Below are 27,157 nucleotides of genomic sequence, written 5' to 3' on the forward strand. Positions count from 1 at the left end.
ATGGCTTTTTTATTCTTAGGTATGCAAATTAAATGAAATTATTTCAACTTTTCAAGAGGATGACTATATCCACTTAATATCTCAACTAAAGTTTCTGCTGGGGTCAAGCTGAATTAGGCTATTAGGCTCATTTTCACTTATCAGTAGGAAAAACCCACACCAGAGAAATGTGTAAGAAAGAGATGAGCATTCTGAAATCCAAAGCTAAGCCTCAGAGACTAGATAATGTTTAAAAGTTAGCTTTTGTTTCATTTAACCTCTCTGTTTCTGAGGCTTAGCCAACAAAAACAGCAGCACTAACTCTTCTGTGTTTCCCTTATCTATCCAAGGGGTGTGGTAAAAGCCATTGCACTGATTTGATGCTCTTAGCCTCAATTTTTGGCTGGATCCCAGGATCACACAGCTCCTCTTAGTAGAGAAGCATATTTGAAGGTAGTAGTTTTTGGCAACTGCTTCACTTTGTAGGCCCTGTGTGCCAAGTTATCCCACCAACATAAGTTAGAACAAGCTTGAGCCCTTGAAGGGTTCTAGATATTACCAAAATAGGGTCACTAAAGCTCCCACACCAGCTGTGATCAGTGAGTGTTGCAAAAGTCATTATACTAAAACCACTGTGCCAGGAACACTTTCCCACTGGGCTCCTCATCCCAGGTCACAGTACAGATCTTGCTTATTTTCAAACTACATTATGCTCTACAACATGTGCATGTTTACATGGAAATCCTATAGTATAGTCTAAGAGATGGATCTATTTGTTTCCACTTAAATCTTGAAAAGGCAATTATCTCTCTCAAATTCAGAAAAATACAGGACTAATTACATATTACAACACTTTGTTGTGAAGCCACTGACCTCATTTTATGTAATCAGCAAAAGAAACCCAGACCTGATCAGATGACAGTGGAAACGCAAACACTGCAGCATATACAGCAGCAGAGAAGAGCATCTGCCTCTCCCCCACCACCAAATTCCTAAATAACAAATAAGTTGTGGTTCCTACAAGCTACAAAAACAAAATGGAAGAAGCAATTTCTGTGCCACAAGACTGCAAAGCAAAGAATGGCGTGGACAGTAGAGTAACATCTCCTTGAAACCACTTAATTTCCAATATTACAAGCCCTCCTACATCAGCAAGGCTTACTGAAATAAAATTTTTTTTAAAATTATGTTTTTTCAAAGTAGGATGGATTTGGACTCCTTTATTTACTCTGAGGATTCATATACTTTAAACTAGAATTCATAGCTCTTGATTTTGCCCTAAGACAATGGCACAAATACTTGACATAAATCCAAAAAGACAAGCAGGATCCTGGTTCCCTCCCCATGTCTCACCTGGTTTGTCACACAGACACAAGCTGGACACACAGAGCCTTTGCCTTCATTAACTTCTTGCTAAAAGTTTGAAATCTTCACCATAAATTTCAATTTGGCACTGCCTGTGCAGCTCACAAAGGATTAGGAAAAAGGTTTTAGATGAAAATTAGGGAATTTTTGGAAGGAAATGGTGAAAATGTGTTTTCAGCATGTTTTGGCTGGTACAAACAATTACATTGCCTGTTGAGAATATATCACTAGCATCAAAAAAAGCAATATTTTAGTTTACAGTTCCATCTTTTGTGCCTGTTTCTGTCCTGCTTTGTGGGCTGATCCCGTGCTAGCAGCAGCAGTGATCAGCATTAATCAGAGGGGTTTCTTTTATGTCTGTTTGACAAGGTGCTGAACCAATACAAACAAGAGGCATGTGCAGACATTAAAAAAAACAACTTTCTTTCAAAGATGGTTAGAAGCAAAGAAGCAGGGGGTGAAACCCTCAGAAGAATATTCCCTAAATCAGCCCAATCTTCTCATCTTCCAACACACTGTTCTATCAAAAAAGCTAGCTTAAAGACTTATCACTCAGCATATTAGACAGTTTGCAGATCTGAGATTAAACCCAGGTGGACTGGCTGCCATGATCTCATGGTTATTGCTTAGCTGATAAATATAGGAATAAAACATCTTTTGTATACATTTTCTAAATGACTTCACAGAGCCACCTGGTGCTTCATGCAGTAGTATTATTCACATTAAATAATTACCTACGAAACTCACAAAAATATCCCATATAACTTAGAGTTTGAAAGGGAAAAGCTACAGGGCAGAGCAGAGGTGCAAACTGTATTATAAAGCAGCTTGCAAGACTTAATACAAAATTTCTACTATTTAGTGTCTGTCTTCTTTTTCAGGTATCACATATTTCATCCAAAAATTCATCCCAGTACCCCCCAAATAAAAATGAACACTCTAAATAGTCATCAGAAATAAAACTGTACAACAGTTGGCTAAAGTCTTAAAATAGCAGGAAAGCATTTTAAAGTAGTTAATCATAAAGCACCAGTGGATAACTGGCTAAAAGGAATCACTTTTTATTCTGTAACAATAAAGTATATCTCCAAATAATAGATCCCCTCAGGATTCTTAACAGACCCAAATTGTCCCTATAATCTATTCCCTTTTATACCCTACAGAAAGACAGTAAAAATACAGCACAAGTGGCCAGTAGAACAGGAACTGCCAGATCCATTAAAAAGGTTTCCCACAAAGAGTCTCTAAAAAGACATTTGCTGGAAGCAGATTATAGAGCCCATTTTCCTACCTATGCTATGAGCAGACAAATCCCCAAATGCACATATGAATGTCAAACCAATTGAATAATTCCAAACATTTGACATAATTACATACTCCACCTTTCAAAATGGTCCTGGCACCCTTAAACGGTAACTCATGCTGTGAGGCAAAATATGCAGGTAAAAGATGATTTGCCATTTGGCCTTTAATATCTGTGATATTTAATCAGGCTCTGAAGTTGACAAATTAAGAGGGAAAAGAGAATAAAGTAGAATGCAGGAAGGCTGCTGTTCTGCATTGGCAAGCAGCCCATGTATTTGGTACCCTGCTATCTAACAATGGCATGAAAAGAATGAAAAAACAAGTTCAGAAGGAAAATCACAAGCAAATGTTAGCCAGGGGTTGTGTACCCTTCTACCCCAGGCACATGCTGTGCACAGTAAAGGACGACCCACAGTCACAACCACACTGTTACACTGATTCTTCACTTGGTCATCACCAATAAGCAAAGACTGTGCTATCTTTCCAGAGTAGCTATGTCATTCGTATAACTCTTCCAGCAGAGAAAAGGATAATTGTCTGACTGAAAATACCTCACTGCTACACTTCTTTATGGTATTCTGTGGTGAATTAAAGCAGGCCACTGTACCTATTTGCAGAACTTTCTGCATCCTTGAAGGAAATTAACATCAAAGACGAAATTTTCACTTAATGACTCAACATCCTTTGCCTTGATTGAACTTTAAAACTTTGGCTTTATTGGGGCTGCACAACCTGAAAACTGATTAATAACTTGAACCCTTCTATTCTGTTGAGATTAAATCCTTTTTCTATTATGTGCTGACCTGACTCTCCAAAGGGATGGAGAATCCAGACCTGCAGCTGACCACCAACTTCTCGGTAATGTTTTGTTCAATTTCTGATCTTTTTTTTACTTCTCCCACTTATTTGTGATTTAGAGCACAGGCAGTTACCTCTGGCTGAGATACCATTTGTGGGCAGTTAAGTAACAACCTTTTTAGTTTTTTCTACTGGTGGAGACTGATTCGTCAGCAGTACTCTCCCCAGTCCAACTACTTCAGCAAAGTATTACCAACATTCTATTGCTAATAGGCACTCCACAGTAACTGGCCTGGAATTAGATTCTCTGAAAAACCACATGATATTTATCCTTTTTGTCTCACTGTCATTAAAAAAAACCCACACCAAAATCCATACTGGTACTTTGTACCCTACACACAGTGGAGCTTTTTTACTTGCAAGAACCAAACAAATCAATACAGCCATATAATTTGAGGTCTTTTCAATATTCTCGCCTTGCAAATTCACTGTGATACTGACCTATTTTGCTTTCTTCTGAGCTAGCACATTCTTTTTTGCCTCTACATTGAATTATCCCTTTATACTTTATCACTTCCCAAGTAATGTACCTCTAATATAGTCTCATGCCATGTACAGTCTATTTCTACAGCCCTTCGAGGAATACTGCCCATTTCTCTTTGTGCCTCTAATAATGTAGGAAAACCATAACGAAATGCTATCAATGAGTATTTCCTGTGCATTGGCAGCAAATAAGCCACAGCTGTTATCAAACACCTGATCTGGGATGCTCTTAGCCATAGCACCATATTCAGCTGATGAGCCACATGTGTAACACAGTCACAACCACAGAAAGTGCACACTGAGACACAATCCAGGGAGGTCTGGGGAGCTCAGGAAAGAGCGGGGACAGGGGAAACAGGTTTGAGCAGGAAAGGTCAGAAAAGGATTAACTGAAATAAAAAGCATTTGACAACTGGTTGCCTTTGCTATAAATGTCTGTGTATTCCAGACGAACTAACTTAAATCAATGCTTGGGCAAAGAGAGGAAGATATATACCTGGTGAATGCAAGTATTACAGTTGAGTTATGGGAGGGAATAATTGTTGTTGGGAAGAGGAGGATCTTGACCCAGCAGTGTACCTCTGTCTGGATGAAATGACACAGCCATCATGAAGCACTCAATGTCTCAGAGAGATATTGTCAGTGCCTCATCTCAGCCACACTAGTGTGAATAAGGAGCTGCTCCACTGCTACTCAGTGTCATAGGCAATCAAGGATCAGTGATCAGGTATCTGCAGAATCAGGAAGAGATTTTATCAATTGATTTGGAAGAAAGGAATAAAATGCTCTCTACAGGGGATGGAGAGTGGGAGAACACAAGAGGCAGTAGATCATCAGGAAGTGTTGATCTGCCTGAGGGTAGGAAGGCTCTGCAGAGGGACCTGGATAGGCTGAATCAATGGGCTGAGGCCAACTGGATGAGCTTCAACAAGGCCAAGTGCTGGGTCCTGCACTTCGGTCACAATAACCCCATGCAGCGCTACAGGCTTGGGAACGAGCGGTTGGAGCTGCCAGGCAGAGAAGGACCTGGGGGTGTTGGTGGACAGCAGGATGACCATGAGCCAGCAATGTGCCCTTGTGGCCAAGAAGGCCAGTGGCATCCTGGGGTGTATGAGAAGGGGTGGTTGTAGGTCGAGAGAGGTTCTCCTTCCCCTCTACTCTGCCCTGGTGAGATCACATTTGGAATATTGTGTTCAGTTCTGGGCCCCTCAGTTCAAGACGACCAGGGAATTGCTTGAAAGAGTCCAGCACAGAGCCACAAAGATGATGGAGGGAGTGGAGCATCTCCCTTATGAAGAGCGGCTGAGGGAGCTGGATCTCTTTAGCTTGAAGCAGAGGAGACTGAGAGGTGACCTCATTAATGTTTATAAATTTGTAAAGGATGAGTGTCAGGAGGAAGGAGCCAGGCTCTTCTCAGTGACAGTCAATGACAGGACAAGGGGCAATGGGTGCAAGCTGGAGCATAGGAGGTTCAATCTGAACATGAGGAAAAACTTTTTTACTGTAAAGGCTACAGAGCACTAGAACAGGCTGCCCAGAGAGGTTGTGTAGTCTCCTTCTCTGGAGACATTCAAGACCCATCTGGACGCATTCCTCTGCAACCTAGATTAGGTGATCCTGCTCTGGCAGGGGGGTTGGACTGGATGATCTTTCAAGGTCCCTTCCAACTCCTAAGATCCTGTGATTCTGTGAAGCATTTTTGCATGGCTTTGTTTTTCAAATCTTTTAACAATTCAGTCTCTAAGACTGAAAACTAAATCATTTCAATACAAGCCTGAAGGACCCTTTACAAACTTGTCCTTGGTGTGTAGAGGACAACCAGAACGCTTCTCCAAGTATGCAGTGCTGTGAATGTCCAATCACTTACACTGAAAAGGCTTCCTCTGAGCAGCAATCAACACACATCAAGGTGACATCAGGAAGGGACAGCACATTCATGCCATGGGGATTTGCATTTTAGAAGCATTTGTAACTCAAGCTCAAGCCAGCTGTAATAGTAACACATGCAACACACATGGTTAATATGTAAATCTCTTCCACAAACATACAGGGGAACTGCTGGGATTACAACTTGACTTTCCAGCCACCAAGCCAGAGGTCTCTGAACTAGCTAAGCCCAGGAGTTACTCCTTTGCAAATAGTGTCATCTCTAGTTTGCAAAATAATCAAAAATAAAGTGTGATGGCAATATCCACTACAGCCGTAGATGGACTGCAGTGCTGTAGGATAATGCTGTTACTTCATGTTCCACAAACTGATTATCTATCTCAGTTGTTTCATGAGAATAATTCTTTATTAAAATATTTGTTTCCAAGTTACACTTTCGAGAGCCTTCTACTGCTGATGATGCCAAAAGGGAATTTCAAGGCCAGCTTTAGGATTTATGACTTGGTGACATGGTGGAAGTAAAGTGGATGCTCCTTTTTGTTAAAAATGCAGCTCCAGAATCAGCTTAGGCTACAGGTATTAACATACAGCTCGTGTGCCAGATCTCGCCCCTAGGAGAGCGTTAATCCAATCTGCCAACTGCTGCTGCACTCTAATACAGCTCTGCTCTGCCAAGCAATTACAAAAGCCTCCTTTTGCTCTCGAGCCACCTGTCCCTCACAGTGCTCCACTGGCACCAGCAGCACCAGCAAGCACTTGCAGTCACTGGCTTAAAGGACAACCGCTCCATTTTTTACTGATAAATAAAATGATAGCTAGAAAACACTCGGCAGGATTTTTCACCAGCCTCTGTGCACTTGTCATTGCTCAGGTTATTGGGAAGCATCTGCAAGTTATTAAGAATTATGAGTCAGGATTATGAATAATGAGCTTGTTTTGTTGTTGATCTTGTTTTTAAACTTTCATCGGTATTCACATCACATGGTATCAACTCCCAGGTTCCCCTCCCACTTTGCAGCAGACATAGTGTAAGACTGGATGGAAATTCTCCAAGCGCTGCACTTGCCTTGTTTTATAGTCCTGTTCAGAAACTCAGAAATGAAAATTAAATTATCTAGTACAAAGTTAATGTTGCAATTCTAACATATCAAATGATCTAAGGAAAAGAAGTAAAAGATAAACAAACAGCTTTGCATTATTATGTAATATGAGTGCAAATGTAGCCTAGGGCCAAATAAAAGTTTTAGAAGGATACAACAGTTATCCCAAACCCAGGAAACAAATCCATACAAACACATGAAAAACATAAAACTATGTTTCTCTTATAGTATTTGTGGTCATAATAATATCTGTATTGGGTCAGACTCAAAGTCCGTCTGGTTCACTATCTTGGTTCAGACAGTCAACCAAAGCCAATTGAGAAAGAAAACTTAGCTTATTTATAGTCATCCTTGCCCAAAATACTTTCCCAGGCTGTTGCAGTTTGCAGCCTGGAGGAACTCTCTTTGCAGCTGTCTGCCTTGTTGGAAGTCTCTGCCATTGACCTCTCCAGTCATTCTTTACAGGCAGGCATTTGGCCTTTTTGCACCTACAACCTCATGCAACACCACCCTCTTCCCAGCCAATGGTGCCAAAAGCCTGTTTGGGATATGATGTCTCCAACCCATATTTGGTGTCTACCTTAGACCCAAGTTTATACCCCAGAGCACATGGATTATAAAGGCAGTCCAGGTGAGCTGACACAGATGGGGAGCTTAAGTCATTCACATCTGCATTCATTTGACTGATGATCACCTTCATTGACTTTGGAGTTAGAAGTCTGAGAGCTGAAGGGCAGCATGAGAAATCAATGCTTAATAATCAATATTTTTAATGAAGCATTAGATAATGCCTTCTTTAAATGAAACATTTCTTCAGCTGGGAAGACCAAACGTGGAGAGATTCTAAACCTCCCTTTTTCTTAAAATTTACAATGCAACTGGTGCAAGCTTTGTAGCAATTACATGAGAACCAAGCCATGAAAATGGGCTGAATACTAAGTATATCTAATTAATTTATTCAGTTTTAAATAATTCACTGTAGCTGCAAAAATTAGCAACTACAGAACCACAGCATATGTTCTTTCTATTAAAATTTACTCTTAGCATATCAAATTTGCTTTTCTACTATAGCAGTTGAGAGGATGAATAATACAAAGAAGTTAGCACTGTCACTGAAATCTTTTATGGTGGTCATAGGCTCAGGGCTCTCCCAGAAAACTCAGAGAAAGCAAGCCAAGCAAGAAAGATGAGCCTTTCAAAAAGGATTAGAGAGCAGAAGTTTAAGAGCACTGAAGCTGATGTGAAAAGAGAACGAAAGTATTCAGATATATGCCAGGGACTTTGGTCCAAAAATGTGCTCTCTGTTCAGCAAAAGATTCATTTTCCAGTTCCTGAGATCAGAAGATTCTGAGCTGTATCTCGATGTACACATGGATCTAATTCACTGGAAGTGACACTTCTGTTTTCTGACATAAGGAAAAATAAACTGAGATCACATACAAGACAGCAGGGCTTTTTGCCCGTCATTCTTGTGCTGCTGTGGACACCTTCCAAGGGGTAAATGGACTGTGGTGATGATGGGCACCTCTTCAAAAAGTGAGGGGAGAGCAAACAGGAGAGGAAGAGGCACAGAGCATCCCCTGTTCCTTGCCTGCTGCACCACCATCAACAGCTTCGCTGTAAGGGTATTTTTCCACTCTTGCACATAAAAATCTGCGGAGTCATGCTTTTAAAGACTTGACCAAAGCCCTATGATTCGTTCCCCTTTTCAAGAAAGAGGTTTTTTGAGCAGAGAATAAAAGAGAACAGAAGATTCCATTTTCAAATGTGGGCCATTAACTGCCCAAGGAGGTACATAAATTATTGGTTTTAACATAGCCCTGATAAAAACAGAGCTCTGCAGGCAGTTAAAGAGATAAAATGCACTTGTTCAGAGTAAACACAGAGCCACACACTCCTTGGATTTAGGCATGTAACTCAGCTGAAGAGAACATTTGCATCAGAGGATTTGCTTTTCTGAGTACACAAATTTCATTGGGGTGCTCTGCACAGTAAGATCTGGTTTTCCAGAAGGGGGCACTAAATATATTTTTTTCCTATTTCAGAGATTAAAGATAAATAAATAAAAAAATAAATAAGACTGGAAATAAGAAACATTAGATTAAAAACTCCTGCAGGCTGGGACTCCTTCCCATGGTTCTGCATAGACACCAGAATTAAATTCTTTCTGATTTTGCTTTCTAATGCCTTTTAAATCACTGTTGTTTTCCCATTTTGCATCTTATTCTTAATATATTTCTTTCCTTAACATTTTAAAACAACTATCTATACTTATCACAATCCAGGGATCCTTATTGTCCTTAAAAAGTTAGGAAGTAAAATTATGCTAAAACCAGGAATTCACCTCAAATGTCATTTTGAAGCTTCTGTATGTTTCAAGGAACTTAGTTCTTTTTTAAGTTCTACTTTTTTCCAATAATTTTTATATAGCTGCATTTATTTCATTCCTCTTAAAGCACAGAAAGTTCCCTGGTGTTTCACTGAGATGGATTCCCATGGGAGTGCATGAAAGAAAACTGCAATTATTTTACTGCTGACTATCTATCTGATTTTGACTATCTAGGAGACATTGTACAATTACTCTACCTGTGTTTTATTAAAAAATAAATTGCAGGTTATTTTTAAGATGTTTTGTGAATTTCATTTGAAAATTAATCTCTAGCAGTTTGTCTGTTCAAGTTAGATCACCTATACACACTCAGAAGCAGAATGAAAAATTTAATATTGTCCAAGCAAAGAAAAATTGGTTATTTTTGTATCATAGTGTTTTGCCTTGAGTCTTTTTATTTTCCCTTCTCTGTTTGATGAAAATCTCATTTGCTAAAGAAAATATTTACAGAGGAAGACTGCTGATAGCTGATACCAATACATAATATACCTATGTACTTTAGCATGACAGACTAATTATTTCTGAATTTTGATATTGCTCTATTCTTCCCTGGAACGGTGGATTTGCTTTTCAGTTTACTGATGTATACCCATATCTGCGAATAAACATAGGATACAGTTTGTTGGCCTCTGCTACATAAGCAAGGCTGTCCAACTTAGTCTGAAATATTATTTTGCACTCAGTCATTGTTATGGTTTAAGGGTTAACAGCCTGAAAGGGAAGGACAGGTGGTGTCTGTAGGACCCTGGGGGGGTCACAGATCAGTACTGTTCCCTCCCCTTTCTGGCCACAGTCTATAAAAAACGAGGAGGCCCAAGGTTTTTGCGGGCTTTTCCTGGCTTTCCTGGGCTGCTTCCTGTTGCATCTCCAGAGGGCTGGGGCTACCTCCACGTGCTCAGCAGCATCCACCACCATCCACTCCCTGGCACCACTGCGGTCCCTGGTGATGAGTCACAGCAGTCACAGCGGCCATGAGGCACTGCTCGGGCACTTCCACTCGGGACTACTGGGATCGGGTTTTGTGTATAGTTAAATATCGTTTGTCCCTTATTAATTCCCTTTTCCTTTCCCCTGTTGTTTTTCATTAAACTTGTTATAGTCTTAACTTCCAACCCTTTTTTTTAATCCTCCGCTGGGAGAGTAGGAGACAATAGAGAGAAAATACCGCTCCCCGGGCTTGCCCTGAGCCTTAACCAGAGACAGTCATGTCTGTGCAATTTGTGTTGAAGTCTCCCAGCTCAAATTGGAAGGCTTAAAGTTTAGTCCTAACTCTGTTTATCCACATTATTAGAAGAACAGCAAGAGTTTAATCCTTTGTTTTTAATAGAAAAAGGTACCACAGCAGCTGAAGTCAGCATACTCAGTTTTTAATGCGCTCCATTTCATGCAGTTAGTTTTTCGTTGAAATAAACACACTAAATAACGCTTTCTGGAATGGAGACTCAGTAAAAAATTGAGATTCGGTGCAGTTTTACTGAAAAAATTGCTATAGAAGGAGAAAGCATAAGCGTAAGCAAAACTGGAAAGTGGGGACTGAGGACTGCACGAAGACCCTCTGGGAAAAGCTTTGACTCTCAGCTCAGGCAAACACATTGTATCATGTTTTAAGAAGGTATCTAGATGTTCATTTCATAAGCACCAACTTAGTGCTGCAAGCATCCCCCAATAACAGAGATCAATATAGCTAAAAATTTGGGATCCCAATGAGGTTTCATTGTTTGCTCCAGGAAAGAGCTGTAGGCCACAAGCAAACATGGTGGCCATCCATGATAAATGGGTCCTCACTAGTTCCTTCAACATTGAGATCATCCCATTCCTAGAGCACCTGCTAAGGACCTGATGCTGGGGTGGGCACCCATTCCTTGCATTTCAGGGACTTAAACATCTTTTCCCATGGACAATAAACACAGCAAGTCTCCACACATTCCTCTTTGCTGAGATTCGGTGGCTATCATGTCCCCTTTGTTAAGAATGGAAAATAAAGAAAAAGTATGCAGATTTAGGATGTCATTTTCACTCTATATGTTTTATTGCTGCATCTGCCCTGAGTTATGACTCAGTTATGCCAGACGTTTAGTTTTAATTAGGAACCCCTTGTCCCATGTCCCAAGGAACTTTAGTACCAAAAGGTACCTGCAGCTCATGTATTTGAGTGTCTAACCCCACTCTTCTCATTTAAGCTGGATTTTTTTAATAATTAAACTGGGCTGTGCCAAAGCAGGACTGATGCTAAGAGCAACAGATAAGTCTACATAAAGGAAAACATTTTCTGCCATAGCTTTATAGGGATTTGAAGTGAACCACAAGGCTCCTCCAAAACAAACAAAATAAAGAACAGGTTTGACCTCTTTTCTTCCCCTGTGCGAGTCCAAAATTGATCTTGAAAGTTACCAACATGAAATTAATTTCTGAAGTTTCTCCTTCAAAACGGAGGTCTAGGATTAAACTTGTCATCAATTATTTCTCCACTGTCCTGTGCCTGCATCCAAAAATTTTTACTCTAAACACACAATGTGACAGAAATTGGACAGAGTGATGACTGCTGAAGAGTAAGAACAAATATTCCCACCACCCAATAACATGTTTACTCAATCAAAATGTGTATCTACCCTCCCATAGCAAGAATTTTTAATTCTGTAAGCATGTGCAGCAGAAAAAAAGTTGTAAACGAAAGTGCTCTGTTGTCAAAGGCACAACTGAGGACACCTGAGCAGGCAGTGTTTGCACAACGCTGTAATAGAGTTTTGAAAACCCATAAATCCCTCTAGAGTTGTGTGGCAACCTTCCCTCTCTGTGCCACTGCAGATATCAAATATTAATTAGGCTGAACCAATTACTGATACCAACACGCGACAGAAAAACTCGGTACGTCAGTATGTCTGACAGAGATATTGCTACTTCAGCCCAAACTGATGTTCATTGGTAGGAAAATCTCCTAATTGCTCAGACTTTCTTTATTAGCAGTGTTGTTTTATTTAATGCAAGGTGACTGCAAAGTGCTGTGTCCTGGGTGAGCTGCACACCTCCACCTCTGATAGCAAAGCCAACGGAAGTGTAGAAACATTTTTGATTCAACCTCTGATGCCTTTGAAAATCCTCTTTTGTCTATCTTGTTGCTATCCAGCCCACATTAAAAATGAAAGATTAGGGTGATTCATGGTGATTTTGAGATTAGAAAAGATAGGTGGTCTCTCACAAAGGGCGTTTTAAGTAGACCAGATTCATAATTAAAAAACCCCACAACACTCTTCTTTTAAAATAAATTATTGCCTCTCAATTTTGTCAAATAATAGCTGCGGCTTCAGCTGCAAATCCAAAGTAAACTATTACCCAGAAAATTAACCTTCCTTATGTTCTTGGTATTTTCTTGTTCATACAATACTTCTGGACACACAAGCCTTAGCTTTTGTTATGTAAATGTAGCTAGAGCACTTCTGTTCTTCTGACTACAAATAGGATAAAAAGCACATTATTAAACAAGGATATTTACTCTACTGATCTCGGCTGTTGAAATAATATGACTCAAAACCAGGACTGAAGAACATGTAAGAAGAAGGCAGAAAAAGAATGTCCTTCACTTTCAGTCCTGGCACCTTGGAATCCCCTCACTAAAACCCCACATGGGCACTCTCATAAAAATGGTGCAATTTTCAGAAGTTGTAAGTATTACACTGAAATATTAAATATTAGCTGAATGGTATTAATAATATTTATTCTGTGGAAAGCAATTGAAGATGTAGTTTTCATGAAAACGATCCAAGATTTAGTAAATCGTCAGGTGGCTGCTCTATGGAGTTCCACTAATTCGTTAATAACTCAACTTCCGCTCGTTAAAGAAGCACTGAATGATGACAGTCCTCTAGCGAATCAAGAAAAGAGAAGATATTTTCCTTGAAGACACACAAACTTACAAATGTAAGATCAGAAAAACATTTTAATTAATATAAACTTTACATTATTAGGACTTATTTTTTCCTTCTGTTTATGTAGGAAGGGAAGCTACAGTTATTTGTCCTACTAAAGGGTAACTAATTCTTGTAAGTAAACAAAGTTATGATGCTTTAGGCTTGAAAATGTTGGGAAAAGAGTTTTAGCCACAAGCTTCCTATAATAGCCAATACTGCCCTTACAGTGTGCAGCTTTCCAATAGAAAAGGAGCCCTTCTGAGGGCAACAAAGATTGAAAACTATTCATATGAAAAAATTATATGAAAGCTATAAACATAAACTTTTCCCTTCAAAATGCTCCACTCAAAAATTTTACTGGTTTAGAACAAACACCAAAAATTAAACAAATAACTAAACCAAGTAGCATTATTTTATGGTAGAAGTATTCTGTGCTCACTTTACATAGTATAATCACTATACATCTTCATTGTTCCTGAAAACAACACTGGGTGGGAATGAAAAAAGTAAATTTGAAATATATTTATTGCCACAGAAAGAAAACAGGTTTATGCAAACCTATTTCTAGCACTGGTGAATCCATTTCAATTAAGTGATAAATATCCTAGCTACAATATTAGCAGTATTACTGATGATAGTTATGACACTGTCTAATTTTCAGAGGCATATTTATCATAATAATAGTTCTCACCTAACTCAAAAGGATGTTATGAGGATTCATTAATATTTATACCCATTAGTGTTTTGGAAATAACAAGTGTTATATTATTTTAATTTTTACACAACTAATTAAAGCAGTATGAGGTTGTAACTGGAGCCATAAGCACGAAACCTGTTCATTCCATGTAACAACTAGAATAGGACAAATAAAAAAAATAGTAACAACAATAATAATATGCTGCTTTCTACAAATACTGCTTTTTCATTTCATTCATGCTCTGATCACAAAGTTCAGGGTTTGTACTGGATAGCTCTGAGGTCTCTGGTCCCACCAGTCCCGTGAGATGTATAGCAACAGGCTGAGTGAAAAGAAATACTGAACTCATCACATAAACTACTCTAAAAAAAGAATAGTTGGTCCTGCTCTAATTACAACAATGATTAATTCTTTGCAGCTTTCAGCATTATAACAATGCATTCCTTTAACTGCAAAATAGGTAACAGTGGTTGTTGTATCAGCCATAAAATTCTCTAAGCCCTAATTGTTGTTCAGAAGACTTAGCAGTTTGGTCCATATTAATCAGCCAGGATTTCCTGTGGGTAATTGCTCCTAACTAGCTCAAATGCAGTAATGGACTGGTAAATTGGAAATGAAGAACAAATAGCTTTAAGAAGAATCTCGGCCACTTTATTTCCTCGCTTGCATTACAACGACAGCTATTAATAATAAATGCAATTAAATATTCTCTATTTAATGTCTCACCATGTCACTCAAGAAAATAAATTTTCTTCTCATTTGCGTTCTTCTATTTCTTGTATTTCAGAAATGCTACTGAATTTAAGAGTTGGTTTGCCACTTGGCAATTTAGGAAATCCCTTTTGGAGACCATGGAGACCCACAAAGGTGATTCCAACCCAAACACCAGAGACCTCTGTGTCTCCTTGGGAGGCGTGCAGGAAGCATAGAGCTCATCCAGCAATGCTGGTGGAGCCATGTTCTGGGCAAAAGTGGCTTTGCCACAGCCTTGGCCCTCTGCACCCTTTCTGCAGAGATGCAGTGGCTGAACCCAAATTTGCCCAGGTGTTTTGGGGTTACTGAACTCTATAGCCAGAATCCACACATACAGAATAACAGAATCACAGCATCATTAATGTTGTAAGAGACCTCTAAGATCATCAAGTCCAACCGTCAACCTAACACCACCATGCCCACTAAATCATGTCCTGAAGTGTCACATCTACACAGTTTTTTAACACCTCCAGGAAGGGTGACTCCACCACCTCCCTGGACAGCCTGTTCCAGTGCTTGACCACTCTTTCAGTAAGTAAATTTTTCCTAATATCCAATCTAACTCTCCCCTCAGGGAGAGAGGCCATTTCCTCTTGTCTAATCACTAGTTACATGGAAGAAGAGACCAATATCCACCTCACTACAACCTCATTTCAGGTAGCTGTAGACAGTGATCAGGTTTCCCCTCAGTCTCCTCTTTTCCAAACTAAATAACTCCAGTTCTCTCAGCTGCTTCTCATGTTTTGGGGAAGGATGATTTGAAATCAAAGTTTCTCTACAGGTGTATTTATTTCCCAACACTTTCCCAGAACTTCACCCAGTGCTTTCAGCCTCAGGTTGGACCTTGCTCTGGTATAAAGAAACAAAAAACAACAGAAAAATTGCAAGAGTGTTTTAAAGACAAAAAAGCCTAGCGCCTTCCCTGTGACCTTTCCAGAAAAAGAACAAATCTTCTGTGCTCAAGGTTACAAAAGCTCCCTATTAGCACAAGGCTTACCCAGAATATTGCTGCCTGAGAGATTAAACTTCTGTAAATATAAGCACAGCAAAATAGCATTTAGAATGAAACCTGACAGCCTGACTAGCCACAATGTACCCACACCAGTCTCACTACTGCCTGCCAAGCTTCCTGGGAGAAATATATTTTAAGGAACCGGCATTAATTCATCATCCCCTAAGATGATGAAGTGATACAACAGGAAAACACACATTAGTTGCCTCAATATCTTTGCAAAATAGGTGTCTGCCAGTTCAGGGCTGTGTTATTCCAGCGTGGGTGTCAGTGCTGCTACTCAGACCCAGCACTGAGCTGAGATGCCTCTGTGCAAATAAACAGAAAAAACTTAGAAGAAAACTATTACTGGCAGGAGATTGCTTTAGTAGCATTTTTCTTTAAAATACTTCACTTCATTGGAGTGACACATTATGCTCTTCTATTTTGATGTTTATTCCTAGCTGGTATTAAAAATAGAGGCTGAAATAATTCATATTATATATGAATAATTCAGACAAAAGATTAATTCTTATGATGTATATTAAGTTATACATATATGTAAATGCAGCTTAAGTATATTGTGTCAAATAATTATGAAAACATCTGTACTCACAAACAAAAGGCAACTTTTAAATGGCAAAAGATAAAGCAACACTTACTGACACCTACAAAATCAGTATATGATAGTTTCAAGAAGTTTCTTTTTTGCAAGAATTTGTAGAATTGCACTTTAAACAAACATCCTTTGCCAACACATTTCCTGAGTTTTCCTTTTGACTTTGCAACAAGGACAACTGCCCAAGGCTTTGCTAATCAATTTCTTGTGTTGCAGAAAACAGCGTAATTTGAATTTTGTCCAAGAATACAGTTTGAAATGCAGAAAATATGAAAAGCTAACTAACGTGCAATTATTAGTAGCCACAGTCTGCATACCAAGTGAGAAGAAAGCTGAATAAGTAATTTAACAGTTATTGCAACTTTAATAAACAACAACCATGGCTTAAGGATGCAATATTCAAAAGCAAATCTTACTACCCGTTTATTGGTATACTTCTTAAAAAAAATCATTGTATCCTTTATAATCACGGATCTTAAAGAAAACAGGATGGGTTTTACTTTTGTTTTGTTTTAGAAAACTATTTCAGAAACTCTTGCTATTGCAATCTCATATATCAATATTTGAACAATCTGCAATACTTGAATACACTGAATACACATCCAGTCACATCTTTAAATCTTCCCAAAGGCCATGTTTCCAGCTTGCCACCCTGGGTTTTCCTTTCGGGAGGGATTTGTAGTGTGAGGAAGGGAGCCCTTGGCTCTGTGCTGCTCTCTTTTCTCCAGCCAGGCATCTAAAGCACCACAACCCCATGGTTTGCCTGCACCCCAGAACAGATCTGCATATGCTGAAATGCAGAGTGGGGAACAGAGAGGAATACCTTTCCATGCCTATTCTCCTCCTCCTCTATTGCCTACATCAAGTGTTACTCTGCAGGCTGAAGGCAAAGTCAGGTCTGCAAAAGCCCCCATAACTGCGCTTCTTGCAGATGTTCCCAGTGTGCAGCCCTTTCAGCAAGTAAAGGCCGAGAATAAAAAGTGAATTTCTTACTACTGCTTTTTAGGAATGAAATTTCTTCTCTCATTATAATTTTTCTCATTATTGGATTTTTTCTCTCATTCTCAGAGGAACTGAGCTAGCCATGTCTCCTCGAGGCTCTTCCAGCTCGCACAATGCATCTGAGCAGTGTCAGCACAGGGCTTCCACAGTCAAACGCCAATCTCTGCTAAAAAGACTGAATTTTGCAAAACACCTCTGGCACACAAGGCAGGGGGGCTCTCAGGCAAAGGCTTTGCTCGTTCAGTGGCCATTAGGCTGCCTTCCCCATATTTTGATTTAACTTAACACTTTCACATACATCTCTGTCTAGAACTCTGCTAAGCTTTGGGTAAGTTAAGTTGCACCAATACTGATTTCCCAGCAAACAGTCTTCAAGAATTACCCCTAAACTGTCTGATACAGTTTTATTTGAACTTTTTCTAACACCAAGCGTGGTTCTCCTGACTTCTATACCACTGTGAGTCAGGAATAACTCCAAAGATACAGCACAGACATCAAATGAGCAATGGAGCCACAGCCTCCGCTACCTAAAGGACCAACAAATCTCCTTTGGTTACCAGCTGAAACAAGATTTATTTCATGGAAGAAAAATTACTGTTGCTGGTGAATGAATTATTTGCATTTTGAGGAATTGGTGTAATTCTAGATTATGGAAACAAAATGTATGGGGGTTATAGTTTATCCAAACAGTACAGCATAGCTATCATTCAAACATTTCAGGTCTTATACCAGCAGAATTTAAAGAGAAAATAAATATTATTCATGTCCAAGAACTGCTTCCCATGTGTCTGATTCTTTAGTCATCATTTAAAAATGACTCATTACACTTCTCTCTTTTGAAGTCTGGTAGAAAATTCACCCTAATCTAAAACTTACTAGTAACCCAACGGTGATTTCTTACAAATGATTTATACCTAACCCTCTGAAGAAAAGGAATTATAATGAAAGTGATAGCTCAACCCTAACTGCAGCACTGGGAACAGTGACACTATAATTAATGTATTATTTCAGTTGTTGGAGACACTGACAGTTGCTTTTTGTTCTGGGGAAGAAATTTATAGCGTGACTGAAAAAGGCACCATGGAAAAAAAATTACACAGAAGAGGAATAGAAATCCTTGTAGCAAAGACGTGTCCTTACAATCCCCCTCCCAAAGACTAAAAAATCCTGGGAACGACAGTGTTTCCCTCCGGTGTAATTTATACCTTTCTCCTCTACTAGATGGCAGTATGACATGCTCTCAGAGCATCGAAGTGAGGGGTTTTCTTTCTTTGTTTCATAGGAAGCAATTAATTTAAAATATCATCTTACTGGCATAGAGGTGGTGGGGTAGAAATCCCACCACTGGCTGTGTATTTTGAAACTGAATGTATTTACTTACTGGTTCAACGTTAAAAGCAAAAAGTGCATATTCCCGGTCAGGTGACACTTCATATCGAATAGCCTTTAAGGAAACCTAGAAAACAAAACAGACATTTAAATAAATATTTTCATTTTTTCAGGCAAGGCAATAACATCTATAACTAATTGTTATGACTAAGTTTCTAATGAAGAAGAATATTGCCAGACTAAGTGCCTTGAAAAATAATACATCACAACTCTTTTAAAAAACCAGAAATGTTTTGTGGGCACATATGTGCTCCCATAAAAGAAAACATAACTGCATTGTGACTCACACCAGAGAGCTATCTCAAAAAAATCAGAATTTTCCTTACAGAACTACTGCACAGTGGCTGGTGGGTCAGTTATGGCAGCAGGTAGTAGAAACCCTGAAAAATGTCAATTTATTAATTCCCTTATTCCCTGTTGTCACCCTCCAAAGTGTTGAAGATAATGAACAGTAAATTCCTGCCAGAGCAAACTATTATAAAAAGACTCCACTACCTGTCCCAATTAAGACAACACTGAGGAAAACTATCCCTATTTTCCCCAGCTAAAAAGTATTTTGGGATGCTGTGGTGATACAGCTTTCCAGGTGGACCGTGACCTGGGTTCTGCAAAAAGCTGTGCTGTAAGCCTTACTAACAAGAATAGATGCCAAAATATCAGAGACTTGTCAGGAATTACCGTTTCACTGCTGCACTTATCATTTGTATAGCTCAGACATCCCTTCTCTTTTCCAGCATGTTTCAATATAACACGTTGCTGGTGCACCAAGGTCAAAGAGAGATGTCACTAACATGTCGCTCATCCACTGCCTTTAAAAACTCACCCTCTCACCTAACAAATGAGATGCAAGTCCTTGAGAGATTCTCAAGGAGCAAACTGGAAGGTGGAATTTGGGCCGCATGGAAATGCACAGCACCCCCCTGGGAGATCCCTTCCCAAGGCAAGCGAGGCTGGAAGTAGTGTGTGGGGAAGTCAAGGGACAGCCAAAGGCAGAGGAGACTGATTATAGAATCACAGGATGGTTTGGGTTGGAAGGAACCTTTAAGGTCACTTAGACCAACCCCTGTGCAGTGAGTGGGGACATCTTCAGGTCAGGTTGCTCAGAGCCCCGTCCAGCCTGTCCTTGAATGTTGCTAGGGATGGGGCACCTACAGCTTCTCTGAGCAACCTGGGTTGATGGGTCAGTGAGGATCATAATGGGGACTGCCAAGGGAAACTGAAGGTCAGCAGTGTCAGCATGAAAACAGATTTTATTTGCTGTAATATTAATAACATGTAGAAAGGACAACATGCCAAGGCAGAAAAAGTTCTTCTGACTCAAGGCTGGGAAAGAAGAGGACAAATGCTACGTGTGTGTGTAACAGTGGCTTATTGGGTCTTTTTGAATGAATGAGGAGGTGGATCTGCAGATTTATTTATCGAGAGAGCAGAGGAGCAAGGGTAGAACAGGCAGCAGGGAGGCCATGGCACGAAATAGTAGGATCATCTTGTAACACTGTGCTTTTCTTACAAAAATTAAAATCCATGGGAATAAACAGAGGCCAAAAGGAAACAGTTTAACGTCAACAGACCTTGACACTAAAGGAAGCCAGCTCATTCCTTTACCCTGAGTAGAACTGTAAAGAAAGGGGTTACGGTCTGGTAAAAAAGGATTGCTTATGTGATATAGCAAAGGTTAAATGGCAGAGTGTGAAGTTTAAGGTTGTGTTCGGCAATAACAATTCAGTGATAATTTTTTTGTCTCATTAAACAAGAATTAATACTGTGCTTGAGCTTTGTATGAGTCATATACTGCAAAATAAAATCAACTTGGAATGTGGTTTTATAGTTTTCTTGTAGAAATACTTCTAGCTTTTGAGTTTCCAAAGCTGTTTTCTGTAGTTCTTGAGTCATTAAGATAAGCCCCCGTTAGCCACCCTCTGCTTTTGTAGTTTTGTAATGATACAGTACAACAAAAACACCTCAAGTTAATAAAAACCTTAGGCAGGTACTGCATAAGTGGCAACTTTACCAGGATGATGTGATTCATATTTCATTGTTGGAGCAAACATAAGTGTATTTTACTTTGGAAACTAACTTCTTACAGGAAATACCGAAAAAACTCTGACATTTAATGTACTAACTTCTGCCACAATACTGCTTTCATCTGCTACAAAAAACAATGCTACAAAACACTTTTATCATTATACGTAATACTCTGTATGAGCTATGAATTCATTTTCTTTTAATTCATTTTAATAACCACCTACTAGCTTCTTTTCCCAATAATTTCTTGGGGTTTCTCTCATATGCAACTCCAATTCATCAACACTATTCATTAGCAACACTGAAATTACATTTCAACCATTAGGCAAGAAATATCAGCAAACCCACAAATTAAAAAATAAGTATTTGCATGGAGGAATGTGGAGAATGCTACCAACAGACAGTAAACTCTATCAATTGTCTTTTCTATTAAGCATGCAAAGATGAGAATTATGCATCTTTCAATTATATATGATATGCAAGACTAGCTTCTAATATCTATATGATACTTTCCTGTAGTATGAAAGAAACTGAGCTTGCAGAATAATGACAAAAGCTGGAGTTGAATTTCACATTATCAGTCATTGTGTAGCCCATAGTATTGCTTCTCCTTGACAATACACGAAGTTGAAACTCAAGTCATTTTCTGCTTTACTGATCCAGCTGCAAAGAGTGTGAAATTCCTGTACTTGTTATAGAAAATACTTACAATTTTTTTGTTTTCTATTAATATTGTTGAATTGTTAGTTTCAACATTCCTCAGAATCACTGTGCCATTCTGGTTTCTATAAATGAATTCAGTATCTGCAATGAAGAAAATAAAAGAACATTAAGGACACCTGAAATTGTCTATTTTTGTAGAACCTAATTATGGGCTTGAACCAAAAGTACTGCTAGGAACTCCCCTCTAAAGAACATTGATTTTTTTTTTTTTAATGCAGCCCTTGTTGTGATGTTAAAGTGGCTTCCAGGTCAGTCATTAAACCACATAGTTAGTGTTTGTCACATGTTTATTCTGCCACACTTTCCTAGAGTTGAATGCAAGAGGGTGACCTCTTCTGAATGTACATTCACAGCTTGCTATACTCTTAGTATAGAGAAAAACAAAGTTGAAAAACATTCCTTTTGCTTAAAGGTTTCCAAGATCTTCCGTCTCTGTGGGAGTTTAATAAACCAGATGCCTAGAAAGTCTCTGTAAGTTAAAGGCAAATCACCCTCTAAAAAAGCAGATTCTTGTACTTAACACTATGCAGATCTTCCAGCTCTGTCATTTGTCTGGCAAATTAATATCAAAAGGAAAGGCATGCAAAGAAATTGCCATTTTCACATGGAAAAATACAAATCAGCTTGTTCCTATTGCATTTTGGGACTGACCCAGCACTCAGGACACCTGGACAAGGACAGGAATCCCCCATGGTAGCTGCTGCACAGTTGAGAGATAGTCTCCAGCTCAAAGCTCAAAGCCTATTAGATAGAAAGGATGAAGTAGATGTATGAAAGAGACTCCAAATGAGGGTTGGGTGGCAGGTCAAAGGTTCAGGATGAAAAAACATTACAACAGTAAAGGTTGCAATCTTGTCAGATGTCATAAACTGAAGTTCCAAGTCTGATCAGTGCTTACAAGCACTGCCCCACAGATAAAACATAAAACAAGAGTCCCAAGCACATTGCCCTTAAGAGCTTCAGGAGCATTTCTTGACACAAGAGAAGAGTTAGTATTTTTTTGCAACCTGGCTAAACTAAGATAGAGAACTGATGGATCCTAACAAATGTCTGCCTCCAGTTTCAGCCAGAGAAGCAATTCATCATTGTCTGCCTTCACTGTGGCTACCCCAGGGTGGCCACCATGGTGGTTCCCACAAGTGTTAGGGACATAGGAATGGTTTAACACTACCCATGGGTTGTCCCGGTATGAGTCAAAGGTGAGTTTAAATTCTACCAAATTCATAAAAGCATGAACCTAACTCATCATAACCACAAAAAAATGTGCACTGCAAGGTACCTTGCTGAAGACAACAGTGGGTCCAGAGGCCCAGTTCTTCCAAAATTTTGGAGTATGGACCTAGCATAGTCCCTCCTTATCCATGCTTCAGTCTTTTTTAATTTCTAAACTGGTGAAGACAATTCTCATCACAGTCATTATCTGTCATTGTAAAATGCCCTGAAGTACAAACGAAAAGTTTTTACACTCTACTTATTATCAACAAAAAGTCATCTACAACATATCATACTTTTACATATAAGCGTAGGAAGAAAAAAATATTTTCTGAGATTAGATGAATCAGATTCTGTGAGGCCAAACCATTGCTGCAATATAGATTATCCTCTCCAAACAAGATTATAAAGACTTAAGATTCTCAGCATCCAAATAAGAGAAGCAGCCCTTCAGACTCATAGTTAAAGTTCTCAAAGCATCTCTTTCTTTTAAATATGGAATAAATTTTATCAACACTTTCGGTTCTGAATAAAAATGCAGGATCTGACTTAGATAAAGACTTGCATTTGAGACCAGAATAATGAAGAGAGTTGCTGTTTGGATTTGATAGTATTAAAATTTTGTCATTAGTTCTGGAGTGTTGTCCAAGGGCATGGCATTTTCATAAGCATGCCTGATTATATTCCAGGCTTTAAAATATTGCTTCATGTGATTTATGACTGAACAAACAAAGATTCTTCAACCTGGAAAAGGACTGATTGAACAGAGCTATGACAGAAGTCAAAAAAGTCATAAGCAGCATGGAGGAGATAAATAATGAATGCTCGTTCCCTGCCTTTTCCAAAATAAATATTGGGAGGCACTAAATGACACCAGCCAGTGACAGGTTCAACACAAATAGAAGGGATTATTTCTTCACACAGAAAGGAAACAAGCTGTGGAAGTCACAGTCCCAGAGCAGAGCTGGTGCCAGAACTGCATATGGGTCCAAACAGGAATCACAGAAATGGAAGAAAAATGCATCAATGATGATAGGTTTTGAGGAGAGACAGTTTTCAGAAACCCTTGAAGCTGAGATTGTGAGGGACTAGAACCATATCCTGAATTATCACCTTGAGAAATTTGCCCACTTTTAAAAACCTTCCCTAAGCATTTGCTCCTGTCCTGGGCCAGACACCAGAAGAGACATCCTCTGGGGTCTGAGCCAGCACCAACTTATTTACAACTTTGACATCCAGCTTCTGTGTCCAGATCCTTAAGAAATGCCTTTATGGTAACAACTTGGGATATGATAAAAAGTGTTAATGCTCCCTACACACTGTACCTTTATATCCTTAAGCCATTAAGGCTGAAGCATCATTTGTTATATAAGGAAAGTATATAGTCCAAATGATTATTTTCAGGTATTCCAGAATTAACAGGAACAACTAAACTGAGAGACAGAATATTACCTAATTATCAGACATTTTGAAAAATATCACTGCTTTAATAATCACCCTATATCAACAACACAGCATATTTTCCTAAGGTCTAGGCAGAAAATCACATTTTAGATAGAGCCAGCAAAACATTTGGATAATTGTAAGCCTCTCAGGATATTTTCTAATTACTGAAAAAAATAGTGATAAAACTCAGCTCAAAGTTCAGTGCACAGGTAAAGTAGTTTATTAAGCTAACGAGTCTGTGGGGCTGTTAATATTTTGTAGCTGTTTCTTGAGCATGAACTGATGGAAGTTACATTACTGCCCATATTAGCATTGCTACTAAACTTTTATTGCTCCCTATGGTCTAAAAAACCATAAGACTTTAATAAACTGTGAAACTTCAAGATGATTACATAAAAGTTGCTCCATAGTTGGAAGTGGGAGATAAAAGACTTTCCCATTATTTGCTAAAGTGTAACAAGTTGAATATCAGGTGCTAATCTGCTGCCTGTACTTCTGGTATGAATAAGGAAGAATAGATGAAGCAGAGCTGATTTGTTAGGGCTGTAAATCTTGCTATTATATTCAATACAAGCCATCAACACAGCGTCTGAATTAATGAACAGAAAATTGGTCTGCTTAAGAGAAGGACAAATTGATCTGCATCATATTCCAAGCAAAACACTGTGAGGTTTAGCTGGACTGGAAGCCGTATTATCTTAGTCCTCAAAAGAATCGATGAATAATATTCTTGGACTTGTGTTTTGAAATGTGTGATTTGTTCCAGTGCAAGAACATTTATTTAAATAGGACATACCTCAATCAAAGGCAAAAAGCAATGCAGCAACCTCTGTCTGTAATGAATTCTGTCCAGTGAGCTGATGAGAATTTGCGGCCTGATTTATAGCTGTCACCACAGCTGATAAAGGTCATCACTGCATCTCATTTTTTATACTTGCCTTTCTTTGGAGCTGGAGTTCAGTGTAAATGATGCTGATAATTGTGACTTTCTGGTATAAAGCCATTTATTCCATTATATAATGGATTTCTTCAACAGCAGAGTTCACTTCACCAACTCCTCCCCCTCTTTCACTTCCAGGAAATTGTGAGGTGGGTAGAATATATTATGTGTCCATGAGCGTAAACACAGATACGTAGTCATGCTTACAAAAGCGACTGATTATGAAAAGCAATGACTACTTGAAATAACAGAGCAGCCTTGGAGCTGTACAGAGTCACTGCAGAGGAAAGGGGGAGCCGTGGCAGAAATTTTTAAAAACTTGCTCAGCAGAATGGGTGAAACCAGGAAACCCAAGACCAGTGATGTATTTGCAGCGTCAGTGTTTCCTAACTTCTTTGGATGTATCTCTCCTAAATTCAGTCAGGAAATATGCACACAGAGAAACAAGATTTAGCAACATGTAACTTGTGTCCCTTGCAGTCGCTGAGCCCTTGCCAGGAACAGCACACACATGGATGTGCTTAGCCCAGCAGCTCTGCCTGCTGGCCTCTTGTTTAGGGTGAAACAAAATAAAATATTGGGATTTCTCGTAAGAGAGCAATGCATTAAGTACTACAGCTCCAGTGCAGGTTTTACATTTTCAGGCATGCTAATGGCCAACTCTTCCCAAATTTTTACCATCAGAAAAGGCATAAGGTATCTGAAAACTTGCCCATCATGCTGCTGTGATGCTGAACCCAGAACTGGCAGTTGAAACTCAGGATAAAGATCATGAGGCTATCACCAGTATCATCTGAGGACCCCAAATCATCAGCTCAATATGTAGAGGGAGCCTAAAGAGCCAACAAAACGTTGGACACCATCAAGAGAGCAAGACAGCACCTCTCATTTGCCATGATATAGAACAAGGGAGTACAAAAATTCATGGTGGACTGATAAACTGCCAAATAGTAGAGAAAATAGGCAGGATACACCAACTATCATCTCTAGTGCAGAGCTGCCTCATTGTGTACCACTGAAAAGGGCCAGGCTCAAATCCAACATAGCATCAGCTATTGCCATGCTTAGAGACCCAACACTGGGCTAGAGGAGCACTTGTCTGAGCCAATGCCACTTCTTTTTAAACGTGTCAGATCAGGCACCAGACTAAACAGCTCATCACAGCAGACAAGAAGGCCTGAGACAATTTTATTTCTAGAACGAGTAAGTTTGAGTGTCAGTGGTGCACAGTTGAAGGAATTGCATTTGGCCACAGGAACATAGATCTACATTAGCATCAGTGCTCACGAATTTATGGCTGTACAGCTTCTCTGATGGGACTAAGTACACACTATCAGAGATGAGAGACTGGTTTGTAAGGTAATAGCAGGACCTGTATGTTTTTGAGGAGAATTTTCATTATTTGTCAGACATTATGGAACGCAGAACTATGTAATAAAATATGAGATGGAATAAAAATTTAAATCCAGCTCTGAAAAAAATATTGTTAATGAAATTGTAATTTTCTATTAGTTCAGCAACTGACAAATGAAAAGCAGAGAAAAAAAAAGTTAAAAAATTCACATGTAGCAAGTCAGCTGTAAGAGTTAGTGAAAGGCAGAAGGCAGTATCAGGACTGTTAAGACAGCTCTGGTCATTTAGAGCCACAGACTTAGAGGAAAAGGCAACTTCTCAAGTCCTGTATTTTCAGATCAAGAGACGTGAAAGATAATTGAATAAATCTCAGTCAGATGAAAGTCAGCGTCAAGAGAATTATTGTTCTCGATCGCTAAGATTAAGGAAGATTGGTGAATAAAGAAAATTTAAATCCTTAAGTCGTTCTGAACCATTTCAGATAAATGAGCCTCCAGATACTAGCATGACCAGCAAGGCTGGAAAACAAATTATGCCGTGTCAAGAGAGCAGATGGCAGCACGCCCTGAGGGAGTGAGCCCACATTGCTCCCTGGGGACCGAGGTCACATTGCACGAGCCACGTGTGCAGCTGCGATGGAGCTCTGCGCTGGCACAGAGAATGTCACCGGACCACCGGGGGAGGACTGGGTACTCTTCTGTTGTTTCTCATTCCTTCTGTTGTAGGCAGGGCCCTG

At 39.3% G+C, this 27,157-nt stretch overlaps 1 protein-coding gene across 1 annotated transcript in view; it reads right to left on the reverse strand.

Moving 5' to 3' along the window:
• Positions 1–22,816, reverse strand: part of LOC104545866 (dipeptidyl aminopeptidase-like protein 6) — a 40,805-nt gene extending 17,989 nt beyond the window's left edge. The window contains exons 1-3 of the mRNA XM_010191101.1: positions 22,750–22,816; positions 21,457–21,551; positions 18,715–18,789 (exon numbers count right to left, since the gene is read on the reverse strand). Coding sequence (XP_010189403.1) covers positions 18,715–18,789; positions 21,457–21,551; positions 22,750–22,816 — 237 coding nt within the window. The remainder of the gene's footprint in view (positions 1–18,714; positions 18,790–21,456; positions 21,552–22,749) is intronic.
• Positions 22,817–27,157: the final 4,341 nt, after the last annotated feature.

The sequence above is a fragment of the Mesitornis unicolor genome, unplaced genomic scaffold, assembly GCF_000695765.1.
Source record: "Mesitornis unicolor isolate BGI_N332 unplaced genomic scaffold, ASM69576v1 scaffold37908, whole genome shotgun sequence".
In the NCBI taxonomy this organism is placed as follows: domain Eukaryota; kingdom Metazoa; phylum Chordata; class Aves; order Mesitornithiformes; family Mesitornithidae; genus Mesitornis; species Mesitornis unicolor.